Here is a 15,265-nt window from a genome sequence, read left to right on the forward strand (position 1 = left end):
GACTACACTGCTGGTGTGGCGGAAGTTTGGAAGGGCACCGGGACCATTCAGGGGACTCCCTTCCAAACACTGTGTCACTCTCTTGTTTGAAGCTGTCGTGGACGAACGCCCCATCAACTACTGCGCGAGTGGCCTCCACGACTGTGACATACCCCAGCGGGCCCAGTGTATCTACACGGGCGGCTCCTCCTACACCTGTTCCTGTTTGCCAGGCTTCTCTGGGGATGGCCGAGCCTGCCAAGGTGCGAAGTTGCTCTGGGTGTTCTCTGTGTAGCCTGAAAAAATTCCCCAGGTGGTACTTATCATGTGCGTGTTACCCACTCACCGCCGAATTTAAGAGAATTATTCTCTCAACTCTCCGGGGTAAAGGGGCTGCATTTTGTATCTCTCTAGTAGTTTGAACTTTGGGTTTCCTTTGGGGGGCTGTTCTCATTGGGGAAGACACTTGGCCTCCCCCTACTATTTGATTCCTTGTGACTTGCTTATACAAGCAACAATTAAACACCAGCTGTCTGCTGGGAACCAAGGAGACTATTTGTCTTTTTGTGTCTATTTTCACAAAAAGACAAATGATCCTTGCATATATGAAGGTTGAAGTCCAGGCTTTTATTTAACAAGATATGTGTATCTAGTCATTCACCTGGCCTGCTCTAACCTGCTGCAAGAGAAGTGAAGTCCTCTTAGTGAATAAGTGATTGCAGAGTCAGAGAATAAATGAGCCCACAGAATTCTTCCAGGCCTGAGATCAGCCCATCACTGGCTGCCAGGAGGATCTTAACAATGATTTTAGGTAAGATAACTGTGAACACAGTACCACAGTCCCTTGGTTTGCAAAATTACTTCACATTATACCATAGATTGTTTCTGAAAAGTCCAAGCTTTTCTAAGATAGATTATAATTTCTGATACTTTGTCTTCATTGCTGAACATGTGAATTTTCTCTTGTCGCTGAGGTTTTTCTGACAAGCTGTTAATAATCTGTCTCCAAACTCTCAGACATTTTTAAAGCTCTCATTTATGCTGAGAAGGGTCATTTTATGATGCAAAAGAATCCTGTTTTCCTTTTGCAAGCTTGATTTTTTATGAGAACATTATTATCAAAGTGAAACACATTTGTAAATGCAAGAGGTAGAAATTAAGGAGTGAGTTAATATTTTGATAATTAAGGTTTAGTGAGTTCTAAATCACTGTTCCCAGATCAGAAACACTGTCCCACAGCATTGAGCAAGTGGCTTAAATTATTGCGTAAACTATGAACTCCAGAGGAAATCTCATTGTCCCTGGGCTTGGTGGCTGTTTTGCAGACGTGGACGAATGCCAGCCAAGCCGATGTCACCCTGACGCCTTCTGCTACAACACTCCAGGTTCCTTCACGTGCCAGTGCAAACCTGGATATCAGGGAGACGGCTTCCACTGTGTGCCTGGGGGTAAGATGTTGGGGACACTTGGAGTTGGTAGGTCATTGCCATATCTGTGAGTACTGAGGACATGGCCCTCGGAGAGAAGGTGAGGTGGGGGAGTGGGGGGCTCCATGAGCAGTCCTAAAGGTTGTTGAGCTGGGAGATGAGAGCTCAGGTGGCAGTGTAAAGTCACGCAGGTTGTGCAATGCACAATTCCGGGGGTTGCCACACATGGACCATAGCTGTGCTGGCAGCCTGGAGTCTGGTCATCCTTGTAATGTGAGCAAGCTGTGCAGGGTACGAGCTGGTCTATTTTAGTCAGAGTTCACCAGAGAAACAGAACCAATAGGAGATATATATATATATAGAGAGAGAGAGAGAGAGAGAAATATGTATAAATACATATATGTATTTATATTTAAAGAGGTTTACTATAAGGAATTGGCTCACATGATTATAGAGCCTGGTCTGTATTAGTCAGGGTTCTCCAGAGAAACAGAACTAATAAGATATGTGTGTGTGTGTATATATATATATATGTATTTATCTACAAAGAGATTTACTGCAAGGAATTGGCTCATGCGATTATAGAGGTTGGCAAGTCCCCAGATCTGCAGTCACAAGCTGGAGACCCAGGAGAGATGATGGTGTCATTTTAGTCTGAATGCCAGCAGGCTTGAGACCTAGGAAGAGCCAATGTTTCCATTCAAGTCCAAGGCAGGAAAAAGCCCAGGATCCAGTTCATAGGTTTTCAAGAAGGAAGAATTCTCTCTTACTCTGGGAAGGGTCACCTTTTGTTCTATTCTGGCCTTCCACTGATTGGATGAGGCCCACCCACATTAGGGAGGGCAATCTGCTTTACTCACTTTATGGAGCTGAAGTTTAATCCCATCCCACACACCTTCACAGAAATACCCAGAGTAATGTTTGACCAAATATCTTGGCACCCTGTGGCCTAGTCAAGTTGATGCATAAAATTAACCATCACAGCTTCCTAAAAGTCATGGGGAATGGAGCTAGGGTGAGGGTGGCAGGTGAAAGACCACTGGCTGGGGACAGATGCAGGCTGAGGACACCACAGAAGTGTCCATATTACCTATTATACTTGGACTGTGCAGCTGCTAGAGCTGCCTGCTGACCTGACACTTGAGTGGCATCTCATTAGATCGTAAGGATAATGCCAGCCCCAGGTCAGTACCCGGAATGAGCCCAGGAACTTAGGAGTCTCTCAACAAATGCTGGTGAGTGCATAAGTATAATTGGCTGCCACTTGTATAGAACCTACTATGCGCTAGGTGCTTGACCTGCACTATTTCATTGAAGGTTCGTCATCGTCTTTTCAGAGTGAGTGCTGTCACTTACAATCTCTATTTACACGGAGGATGCTGTAACTTAACAAGATAAAGGCACAATCGGGCTCCCACGGGTAGGAAGTACTAGAACTAAGACTCAAACCCAGGTCTGTTGGATGGACTCCAATCTGGATTCAGTCGTCTAAACCACATGGTATCTGTCATGAGATTAAGAATATATTTGACACCTCAGACTGGAGTTAGCCAGTCATATTTGTTTTTAATTACTGCTGTTGTTGTTGGCCAGATATATTTATGCCACTATAAATGTTTCAAGAAGAGAGAAGTGAAAATTTCTGTTTCATCACTTTTTTAAGCAGTGTTTCTATCTGTCTCCTTCACTAGCCTGTGAGTGCCTTGAGGACAGGCTGCATGTGTATCTCATTTTTATGTCCCCAGTATCTAGTGGAGTATGTGGCCCATGGTGGGACTCACAACTATTTATAGTTGTTGAAGAAATACAGTTTCGACTCCTACCAGCAGTAGATAGAAGTGCTTATTTACCCACACTCAGCAGGACTGAGTGTGACCAACTGTAGGCTAGTTGCCCATCTAAAAGGAGAAAAATATCAAATTAAAGTTTACATTTTGATATATAACACTATATGTTGCTGGTCTAAATTGTTTTCTTCTGCTTAGCACAGGGGTCAGCAAACTACAACTCACAGGTCAAATCTGGCCCACTGTCTATTTTTGTAAATAAAGTTTTATTGGAACATAACCATGCTTGTTAATTTACATATAGTCCATGGCTGCTTTCCTTCTGCTAAGTTAGAGTTCAGTCGTTGTGGCAGAGACCATAAGGCCCGCAAAGCCTAAAATATTTAGTACCTGGCCCTTGACTGAAAATTTTGCCAACCTCCAGCCTAGATCAACTCAGGCAGGGCCAACTTTTTGTTCCTGAAATTATGGGTCAAAACTGTAGCACTGTCCATAGATTCTGAGAGGCAGGTTACATAGAGAAAAGTTCATGATAATTTGAGTCAAGACATTCCAGCAGCTATTAAAAATGACTAACATTCATTATTTCCTTAGGCTTGCTTCACAACTCCAGTTCAAAAAGAAGCAGATGTTTCATTATTTTGGTTTTTTTTAACCTGACTCCTTGCCCTCTCTTTAAGGCTGTTGACTAAACAGAAACAAATCCAGACCTGTAGGCTGGGGTAAGAAGATGAGACAAGGATAAAACCAATAAGAGCTATTTGCTAGGATTGTTTATATGTTTAATTCTATTCCCTAACAAAATTCAACGTCTAGTGATATACTCAAGAGAGAATGTGCACGAGAAATATATAAGAATGTTCGTTAAGTATTGTTTGTAACAGAAAAAAATCTAAATGGCTATCAACAGGAGGAATGCACAAATGAATTTTGGTACAATTCGTACAATGAAATAATATACAGCAGTTAGAATGGGGGAACCAGAGTTCATGGATAAATCTCAAACACATGTTGAGCAAAAAAAAAAAGGCATGAAAGGATATCTATGCTATGATCCCATTTATATAAAATATAACCCTGCGTGAAAATAAAGCTACATATGCGTGTACATACGCAAGAAAACTATACAGTGCATGCATGGGAATGAGAAACAAAAACTGCAGGGTAAAGGTTACCTCTGTGGTGGGAGGGAGGGCACACAAAGGCTGCATTTGTATTTCTAATGTTTTCTTTTTTCAGCCAGAATATGAACACAGAGGTTTTCATTATATTTTTCTAAATTTTGTATGACTAAAATAGTTTATGAAATACTAACAGAAAACACGTAGTGTCATCTGGACTCCTCTTGCCAAACGTAATGAAGGGCAGGAATCAAGCAGTCGGCACTTATTTGGTCCCTGCTCTAACTGGGGGACGAGTTTAAAAAATAAAACTGAGCCGTGCTGAGGGTGAGTCAGTTAAGGTCATAGAAAAAAATAATCAAAAAAAGTATCGAAGTGTGTACAATATACGGAGCAGGAGTGAGTATTGTTTCATGAATAATACTTGTATGCATGCTTGTGTACACATACAATGTATGTGCATGGATGAGTGTGTGTGCGTAAGTGTGCGCATCTGTACTGAATTGCTGCGCGAAACGGATTTCTGTGGTTCACAGTGAGAAAATTTGAAAGCCACCAAATTAGTTATCTATTGTTATGTAACTAATTATCCCCAAAGTTAGCAGCTTAAAACAATACACTTATTATCTCACAGTTTCTGTGGGTCAGGAACTCAGGAGCAGCTTAGCCGGGTGGTCTTGGTTCAGAGACCATGAGGTAGTTGTCAAGACATTAGCCAAGGCTACAGTCTTCCCTGAGGTTCATCTGGGGTTGAAGAATCCACATGGTTGTTGGCAGGCCTCAGTTCCCCACAGCATGGGTCTCTCCCCAGGGCTGCCTAAGTGTCTTCAAGATCTGGCAGCTGGCTCCCTCCAGAGCAAGTGGTGAGAGAGAGAGAGCCCCCACGATGGAAGGTGGCACAGTCTTTTTTAACCTAATCTTGGAAGTGACAATGCTGTCACTTCTGCTGGTACTGTTAGTCACAGGCCAAGCCCTTGAAAAGGAAGTATGTACGTGTGAGACTCCCAGGAGGTGGGAGATTGGGAGCCATCTTGGAGGCCAGCCACCGCAGCCGCTGACCTTGCCTGGACCATGTCTGGGGGAATATAACTGGCTAGATTTTTGGAACATAAGAGAGCTTATTAGAGGATCAAAGAGGCGTATAAAAAGTCCTGGGCTGGAGATGTAAACCCTGGTCCTTAAGGGCAAATACCAAGCCTACGGATGTTTGATCATTTCCCATTACGCTTGGCGCCAGGCACACCAGCATCCTGCATCTAGATGCACACCGCACATCTCTAGAGAGAAAGTTAATTAAAGAGTTCAGAAAGTAGGGCTGCAAGGAGAGATGAAAACGTTTGGGAAATACAACCCAAAGGAAAGAAAACTGAGGAACAGTTTAATGTCCGCTTGTTGTTATTGTGTCTGTGTTGCAGCTTGCACCTTGATTCAAACAAACCCAATGTTAGAAAACTTGAATTTCCCAGTTGGAGCTGGAAGGGGCTCTAGAAATTCTGTAATTCATCTCCTTTGTTTTATAAATAAGGAACATGAGCCCTGAATAATTTCTTGGTTTACAAAAATGTTCCTTGAACTCTTTATATAAAAGAATTTTCTATAGCAATTTTCCCCCAAATTGAGTAAGACTCCTTTCAAAAGAAAAAGATTCTTAAAGCCTCCAGTGTTGGTTTAGATTATTTTTACTATAGATAAATCTAGGTACCAACTTCTTCTATAGCTAGAAAATTAAAACACATTTGCAAATTAAATACAAATAAAATTATAAATCATAAATTTCCTATTAACATCAATTTAACGTGCCAGAATGTTGTTTGTCTGAGATGAAATTGACATTCCTATGGTTGCCCCCCACCCCCACCCTGCCATGGTCACCCTTTCTGTCTCTACCGGATAATTCCAATCGACCTGCAGAGAAGCTGTGACATTTCTCATCTGAAAGACCGAAGTGAAGACTTCCGTGGAGCCTACACCCTCTCTCGCTGCTGTCCCATTTCCCTCCTCTCTCTTACAGTTTAATTCTTCATAAGGGCTGTCTGGAGTGATGCTTCCACTTCCTCTTCTCCCATTCTCTCTTTCTTTCCTACGTTTTTATTATAAAATAAAACAGACACAGAAAGTCATGTAGAACAAAGGTATAGCTCAAGGAGTCAGTCTAAGATGAACCCCCTTGTAACTACCACCCAGATGGAAAGTAGAACTTTGCCAGCCGCCTCAGAAGCCCCTCCACTGCCCTGTCCCTGTCATAGCCTCCTCCCTCTCCCCAAAAGCAGCCCCCAACTTGACCCTTACAGTAGTCACTTCCTTGCATTTCTTCATAGTTTTATCGCGTGTGCATTCCTAGACACTGTAGATTCAGTGTTGCTCATTTTTCTGTCTGTAGTTCCCTCTTCCATCCCTTGCTTTTCCTTGTAGTTTGACTATAAAGAACCCAAGACTGAGCTGTAGCGTTTCCCACGGTCTGGATTTTGCTGACTGTGCACTCATGGTGCAACTCAACATGCTCCTCTGTCCTCTGTATTGTCAGCAAACCGGTTGCTGGGTCCAGAGGCTTGATCAGACTCAGGTTCATCCTTTTGGCAAGACAATAGGTGGTGGTATTACCTTATATCAGGGACACATAAAGTCTGCTTGTCTCATTCTTGGTGGTGTTAGGAGCCATTAGTGATTATGGCCTAGATCTGTTAACTTCTAGGGAGTGGAAATGGTGAGATTCTAGCTCTATTATTTCTTTCTCACTTATTAGTTGGAATTGATGCTCATTGCTTGGGTCCTTTAATTTCTAGTGGGAAGCAAAATGGTGCTAGTCTATTCTATTATCGTATTTTTTTTCATTTCTTGGTCGGAATACTTACAAAGAAATGCTTCCCCTTATCTACTCTTTGGATTCCCAGTGGTACATTTCATAAAGGAAAGGCAGGATAAATGCTTGGATCTTTCCCTTATTTACTAGTTGACAAGATAACAGATTAATTCCTTACCAGCCACTGAAGATGACTAATTAATTTTTAATTTTTAATATCATTATAAACTAGTGGACGTCAATTGGTTGTAGTTATTTTTCTTATTGTAGCTGAGAGTCCCATCTTTGGCCCGTGGGAACCTCTTCAAGTTGGCCCCAGGTCCTTTTGACATGATCCTAGTACATAGTCTTTAATAGTTTCCTTGCTCTCTGGTATGACAAGATGTTTTAAGTCCGTGTATATTTCCTGCCTCAGAACTAGAACCAGGCATTTCTCCACGAAGCCTGATTTCTTTTAGTGGGAAATGAATGTTTCAGGACCACAGTCCAAGTCCCTGGGATGCTCACACGGAGCTAGGAATGCCTTCTGAGTTCATAGGAATATTCCCAATTCAAATTCATGACGACTGGAATTTTCCTTAACCTTTTCTAAATTATTTCCATATCTCCTTTCTTCCACACTAAGATACTGGTTCTCAAGGGCACAGTGATGATAAGAATTAGAATAGACCCTAATTCCTTATTTGCTTTATCCCATGTTACACATAACAGTCTGAGAATAATAATACCACCACCGATATAATTTCTGAGAACAATTAAAACATTTTTTGCTTATGCTTTCCACATATTCCCCCATTTTTCTAGTTGTATGTACATTGCCTGACTTGTAATCGTCACATAGTATCTTCTCTCCCTTTCCGCCCTCATTTATTCTTAGCTCCGGGAGTATCTGTATATTTATCACTTGCTACCAGTCCGTATGTCAGTTTCTCTAGTTATTTGGTTGCCAGAAGCTTGTTCTTTAGCAGATTCCTAAGGAATGGTTCATGGAAACAAATTCCTTGGCTCGTTTTCTTTCCTTCACTGTCTCAAATATTCTTCTGACATAAAGCATGGCTGTCAAAAATGCAAATGATAATCTGAAGATGATTTCCCCTTTTTACCTAGATGCCCAAAAGATTTTTTCTTTCTCTTCCATAGTTCCCTTCAAAAGCTCAATAGTTTTACCAGAATTGTCTTGGTGTTGGTTGCTCTGGGTCCATAGTCTTAGTTACATGGTGTGCTTTTTCAGTTTATTATTTCAAATCTTTTTTTTTAATTTCAGGACAATTATCTTGAATTATAGTTTTGGTATTTGTCCTCTTTCCTTGCTTTGGTTTATTTCTTCAGGGGCTCCCATTTTACGTTTCGAATCTTCTTTGCCCGTCTCCAGTGTTTGTCCCTTTCTCTCAAATCCACTTGTCTTCTTTCTTTTTGGCTTTAAACATTTCGCCATCCCCACCTTCTGTTTCCCCTAAACCGTAATCTGTTCTGTTTATTCACTTGTGTGTTCCTTCCAGTTTAGTCTTCATTTCTGAAATGACTTTTTTCTTTGATTTCTACTGCTTTCCTGAATTCTGTTGTCTCATTTCTGAGTTTTTTGAACTCTGATTCATTTTGTTATTTTATGTTGTATCATTTGTTATTGTCTTTTTGCTTATTTTGAAATGGAAGATTCCAGTGTGATCTGTTCTGTTAGTGCGTCTTTCGGGCAAGCCTGCACTGTCTGCAGGGCTGTTGTCCACTCCAGTTAGCCCTTCTATAGCAACTTGGTATTGGGGTCCACCTCCGTACTTTCCTGTCGCTTGTTTTGATGTGTGTTTTAGTTTTCCTGAACTTTCAGAAGGAGGCCTGGTACAGATAGCTTTTCTGACTACACAGAGCTTCCTCTTCCATTCTTTTGGTGAAGTGTATAAAAATATCTCAGCTTACTTTTGAGATTTCCTGGCCTGCTCCCCTCCCCTACTTTATCTGGACCTTCCCTTTCCTTGTCTCTATCGTCTCCATCCTGCTTCATTTTAATTCTGTTCCCAGCAATTTCTCCCCAGCGTGGGGTCCAGCCAGCCATGTCAGTTTTGAGAATTCCTAGGGGCTGGATCTTCCACCCCCTTAGGCTTTGCATCCATCCCAGTGTGCATCCCCCCAGTTTCAGCTGCTGTTTGCAAATTGGCCCACTGTGCTTTCTAGCGAGTGCCTGTCAGCTCTTTGGGGTTCTCCTGTTCCCAGGACTGCTGCGTGCCCTGTGCTTCCCTCGCCTTTCCCCACAGACACGGATTCCAGGTGCGCCTTGTGGCCCTGGCAGTGTGTCCTCATCTGCTTGTCTTGGGGCTTCTTCATAGGACTAACTCGTCACCTCATTTCATTGTAACTGTTATCCATGGATTTCGGGTTTTGCTATCTTGTTTCTCTCTCTGTAATTAGATTCTAAACTGGGCTGTTTCCTTTTTCCCAGAGTCCCCCATTCCCTCTCAAACTATTCAACCCTTGCCCTACACCCCCAGCCCGGACCTGCTCCTGTCAAAGCGCACAGTGACCCTCACTCTGAGAACTCAGGCATCGCCTTTCTTGTATCGCCGGGTACAGTTGGTCTCGCCTTCCCGCCTGAAACACTGTCATCATTTGATGTCCAGGACACCACACCTCTTGCTTTTCTACATCACTGGCTGGTCCATGTCACAGGTGGTACGATTGGCCTCATTCAATGGATGAGAGCTTAGGGAGACTACCTAACTTGCCCAGGGCACCGGGATGACTAGTAGCATAGCTGGAATCAATCGCTACTTGTGTCTTAAGCACCTACTCTGTGCCCGCCGCTGTGCTCGGCACATGAACAATAACGCCTGCGCTCTGGAGGAGTTTACACTGTAACTGGGCAGGAAAAGGGACCCTTTGAAAGTACTAGTGAAGCCGTAAGTGGTAACTAGCAGCTGGAGATCCGGGTGGGTAGAGAAGTTAGGGGAAGTGTGAGGAGACAGGCTGGGAAGGGAGTGGTGGAAATAACGAGGAGGAGATGTGGTCAGGCAGTTAAGGTGAGGTTGGGGAGTGGGGGATCCCGAAAACCAGGCCCCCCAGAGGCTTGAGAACCCCCATAGTCTTGAGGCCATGGTCCCCTCTGACCTCCATCTCCCCCCTTGTAGCTCTCTCGTGGCCTCATTTCAAAATCAGCAGAGCCATCGCGGAGCCTTGTGGCTCCTCATCCCTCCTTTTTCTCAGTCTTCTCACCTAAACTCCAGGGAGCATCGTGCCAACCACCCTCACCAAGACCCTGAATTTCTTGGCTCCTTTTCCTTCCTCCGCTCACAGCCTGAACACATCCAGCCTGCGGTCGGTCAGCTCGACACCCAGGCTGCTGGGCTCAGCCATGCGCTGTGCATACTGGGGACACCGTAGATTTATCACACTGGGTGTCGCGAAGCCCTTGACTGAGACGGACTAGGCGCTCCTCCTCTCAGCTCCCTAGCAGCCTCTTCAGACCCACTGCCAGCCACTACTCACACTGCATCAGCCTGATGAGTCCTGTGAACTCCCAGGGCCCTCTCACTTAGCTCTGATCCCTACTGCTGGCAGGGCCCCTGGCTCACGGCAGGTGTCAGTAAATGCTTATAACCCAAACCCATAAATGATTCAAGGCTCCATGGGGTTCCTGATCAAAGAAATATAATAAATACAGTGATTTTAAAAGCCTATACTAGTAGGATACTGAGAGAGGACAGACACAGAGAGATGCTCTAGGTGACAGGGACAAGTGAAACTCAAAGAGGCAGTTTCACACCATGAGATGACACAGACTGGAGATGCATTTTCTCTTCCTGCTGTTTTATGACCTTTCTGCTTTCCCCTCCCCTTTTGCCCTTTTTAATTGCTGGTTCATTTCCCCGTCTCTGGGCATTCTCCTTCCTTTCCAGTCCTGTAAGGACTGGGGTAAAAATGCTGGGAAGGGACTTGAAGAGAGTTCATAAGTAGAGAGATCTTTATCCTCCTCCTCGTCATCATTATCATTATTATTAGTGGTGGTGGTGTTCTTATAAACGCCTAGGAACACAAGGATAGAGACCACATCAGAATGACATTGTCTCCTTTACTTGTAGATTCTCATTCTTGGAAATATGGCATTCTCAGACCAACAAGTGTCCATTTGGCAGCTAATGAGGCCAGGCTATGAGCCAGAAAGTGTCAAACCCAGCAGAGACCAGGCATCGTCCACCACACCCGTCTTAGCTCGTTCTGAGATGTGTGTGTGTGGAAGTGCCACTTGGGGCAGCCAGCCCCTACTAGGGGTGGACTGTGCAGGAAGAGGTTGAATAAATGGCGCGTCCCCAAACTCATTCCTCCATCCCACTGAGTATATCAGAGGTTACGATCATTGTTTATTTAAATTAACACAGAGATTAATCAGACAAGGGATAGAATGGAAATCAAGAGATAAAAAATGTGTGTTTTTCTCTCACTTCTCCCTCTGTTTCATTTTTCTTTCATTCTCTTTGTCCTCAACCTCGAGAAAAGTCACTCCAGACATCCTGCTGTTCCCCAGATAAGAATCAGGTCTTGAATGCTTCCTTCCCAGAGCAGATCAAACTAGAATGAGTAAAAAAAATTTTGCTTGAGTTATCATTTTATCAACCAGAAGCAAGGCCAGGAAATATGTCTTTATTACCCCATCCTCACCCCACCCACAGTGGAAAATGCCCTGTGGGGGCCTGGGGCCCTCTGCAGGGGCTCCCACTGGAACTGCTCCCACTGCCTGCTGGCCAGGCTAAGAAGCCATCCCAGAAATCCAATGATAACACAGCTTTCCATAAACACACTTGAAATTCCATTTTCTGAGTCACAACTGAGGTTTCCTCTCATTTTTGTAAGTTCAAGACATAGCACTTAAAAGTTCCACTGTAGGGGCCAGCCCAGTGGCATAGTGGTTAAGTTTGCATGCTATGCTTCAGTGGCCCAGGGTTCGCTGGTTTGGGTCCTGGGTGCGGACATATGCACCACTCATCAGGCCATGCTGTGGCAGCATCCCACATAGAAGAACTAGAATGACCTACAACTAGGATATACAGCTATGTACTGGGGCTTTGGAGAGAAAAAAAAGAAAAGAAAAAAAGAGGAAGATTGGCAACAGATGTTAGCTCAGGGCCAATCTTCCTCACCAAAGAATAGAAAAGAAAAGAAAGGCTCTCTTTGACAAAAACCAAAAGCTTCACTGTAAATTCTAGATCACTTGAGATTTTATATATTGGCCAAATACTGTGTCAACACAAAACCCTTCCAGCCACGTAAAACAGAGCCACCCCTCTTCCCTTAAAAGTTTGGTTTAGTTGTCAGTACACAGAATACCAGGCCTGTTTTCTAGTTGGAAAGGCAGCACTGTATACAGACATTGATGGAAGGAAAATGAGTCTGTGGGCCACACATAATTTCAGTGCATGTGTTATGCTACTGTGTGTATGTCACCGTTGATGTAACAGGTCCGGTGTGTGTGAGCCATCCTGGGCACTGGGCCTGTGGGTGCAGAGGAGCAGGGGCCACGCTAGGAATCCAGAGACCCAGGTTCTAGCTTGAGCTGAGCCACGTTCAAGTGCTGTGGCCTGAGGGAGCCCCTTCACCAATCTGAGCTTCTGTTCTCTCGTTTGATGTAAAAAGCAGAGTTGCCTGTTGCATAGGATTATAGTGAGAATTAAATGAAACGTCTGAATGGAGACAGCTTATGTAGAAACTCTGAAATCCTGTACAAATGTCAGACATTAAGGAAGTAAACAAGTTCTACATCCAAGAGTGAACACAGCCCAACATTTTTATTCTGCACCAGATGGCTTATTTGTATCTTTGTTTGGCTCTTTCTAAATCAAATGTTTTGTTTTTTTAATATTAGCCTCTGGGACAAAAGAAAAAGCACACACTTTTCCCTTGCCAGGTTTGACAGACCCTTTCCTGGCCTGCTAACTGCTTCTGATCAGGGAGCAGCCACATCTAGCAGCTAATGCGAGAACCAGCAGCGCATGCGCTGACTGTCACGGCGAAGGCCGTGTGCACATGCGGCCACGGATGAACCCTGAGTGCAGAACTGAAATCTCCCTCTGTGTGCACTGTCTCGTCACATTCCACTCTCTCCTCAAAATAGCGCTGAGATTAGCTGCTGCTGCCTGCACCGTTCCACAGCTCAGGGGTGCAGCTTCATCAGCATTGTTGACGTGCCCGAGATAACACCAGAGGTGGTGGAACTGAGGATCAAAAACACTTTCAGACACAAAATTCTGTGAAATATATATTATCCATTCTATCATTACAATATATATTATTGTGAACACATTAATATATTAATTGACATATATTAATATATTAATTAGCAAATTTATGTAAAATTTTCCTAGAGCGGGGACTGACAACTACAGCCCCCACAGGCCAGCTCTGGCCCACGGCCTGTTTCTGTAAGTAAAGCTTATTGGAACACTCACTCACTGATGCATCGAACTTGGTTGCTTTCGTGCCACAACTGTAGAGTTGATTAGTTGTGACAGAGATCGTGTGGCCCACAAAACCAAAAATATTTACTCTTTGCGCCTTAACAAAAAGTCGGTGGAGCCCCACCCTAGATCCACCTAAACAAAGCCTTCCAGCGAAGGTCAAAAGAAGCGCTTGGCGCTCCTCTGCTCTCCGAGCTCTAAGGAGGGGCTCTCTTCTATGTGTCTCCTGTATCCTGGGCTCCTTTGTCAACCCCCTGACTGGATTGTAACTGTGCTTACTCGTTCCCTTCCCTCCAGACTGGGAGCGTTTTGAGGGCAGGCCCCGTGCATTATTCCCTTGTGTATCCCCATTCCCACCCAGTAGTTGCTTCCTAAGTCGAGGTTAAGGAGATGCAGTCACTCCTTGCCCTTCAGAGCCTTGACTCTCCTCAGGGAGACAGGCAAGGAAGAGCCCCTTAGAATCTGAGCATCCGTGTGACAAGAGTGATGGGGCGGCTGAGCCCAGAGTGCCCTGGGAGCTCAGGGAGGCACACCAGGCCCGGCCTTGGAGGGCCCAGAAGGACTTCCTGAGCGGAGGAAATGCCTGAGCTCATTCTTGAAGGATTAACTGGAGAGGAGGAGGGGGTCACATAATGAGCAGCAAGTGGAAAGGCCAGGAAGAGAGCGCCAGCCAACGTGATTCAGTTTGGCTGGCGTGGAGCTTTCCGCAGCCAGTGTGGTTCCCGCCGGGGTCTGGGCATCGCTTGTGTGGGAGATGAATGCAGAGGTGACAGCCACACTGGCCTGGCTGGATGCCGTGCTGGCTGGACTCCAGCTAGTGTGGAACTGGCTACAACTCTGCATTTTTGGGAGCTGTTTATCCCAGGCCGACACAGCAGTATTTCCCTGCTTTTTGAGTTGCACCGTTAAGAGGCCACTTTTCATGCCAAACACTAGCACGTAATTAAAGGGGAACACACAAATGTTGGTAAATGTGCCCTGTGGGCTTTGGTCCCCCAAATCATTCACTTTGACTCGATGTGGATAATCAAGAAGCTGGAGATGATAAAAAGGACAAATTTAAGAAAAACTTAAAATTTCTTAAAACAAATTTCCAAACTGTCCGTCAACTGATGAATGGATAAACAAAATGTGATGCAGCCATACGATAGAGTATTATTCAGCCATAGAAAGGAATGAAGTGCTGACACATGCTACAATGTGGATGAACCTTGAAAACATTCTGAGTGAAAGCAGCCACAGGCAAAAGGTCACACATTGTATCATTACGATGATACGAAATAACCAGAAAAGGTAGATCCGTAGGGATAGAATGCGGCTTGGTGGTTGCCAGGACTGGGAGGAGGGGACGTGGGGGCAAGTACTTAAAGGGTCCGGGCTTTCCCTTTGCGGGGAGGAACGTGTGTTGGAACTGGATAGAGGCAGTGGTCCCACAGCAGTGTGACTGTACCAAATGCCACTGAATTATTCACTTTAAAATGGTTAATTTTATGTTGTCAGTTTGGTCTCAATTTTTAAAAACTGAAAAAAAATTGCCTAGGAGAAAGAAGAAAATGGTGTAATATAATCTTCTTGACCATCAAATCCATTAAATAGTAACGATGTTTTAAATTTTAAAAAATTAATAAAACAAAACCCCTGTTGGGGTTCTGAGTCAGGTGTGGGGACTTCTGCAGCCACAGCCAGCGAACACTGGGGGATGACACAGCTGATG

The 15,265-nt window shown here is 44.3% G+C and overlaps 1 protein-coding gene across 1 annotated transcript in view; it reads left to right on the forward strand.

Moving 5' to 3' along the window:
- NID1 (nidogen 1) overlaps window positions 1-15,265 on the forward strand; it is a 77,490-nt gene that overhangs the window by 45,805 nt on the left and 16,420 nt on the right. The window contains exons 11-12 of the mRNA XM_014846543.3: window positions 93-242; window positions 1,305-1,427. Of these exons, the coding sequence (XP_014702029.2) occupies window positions 93-242; window positions 1,305-1,427 (273 nt within the window). The remainder of the gene's footprint in view (window positions 1-92; window positions 243-1,304; window positions 1,428-15,265) is intronic.

The sequence above is a fragment of the Equus asinus genome, chromosome 2 (genome assembly GCF_041296235.1).
Source record: "Equus asinus isolate D_3611 breed Donkey chromosome 2, EquAss-T2T_v2, whole genome shotgun sequence".
Classification (NCBI taxonomy): Eukaryota; Metazoa; Chordata; class Mammalia; order Perissodactyla; family Equidae; genus Equus; species Equus asinus.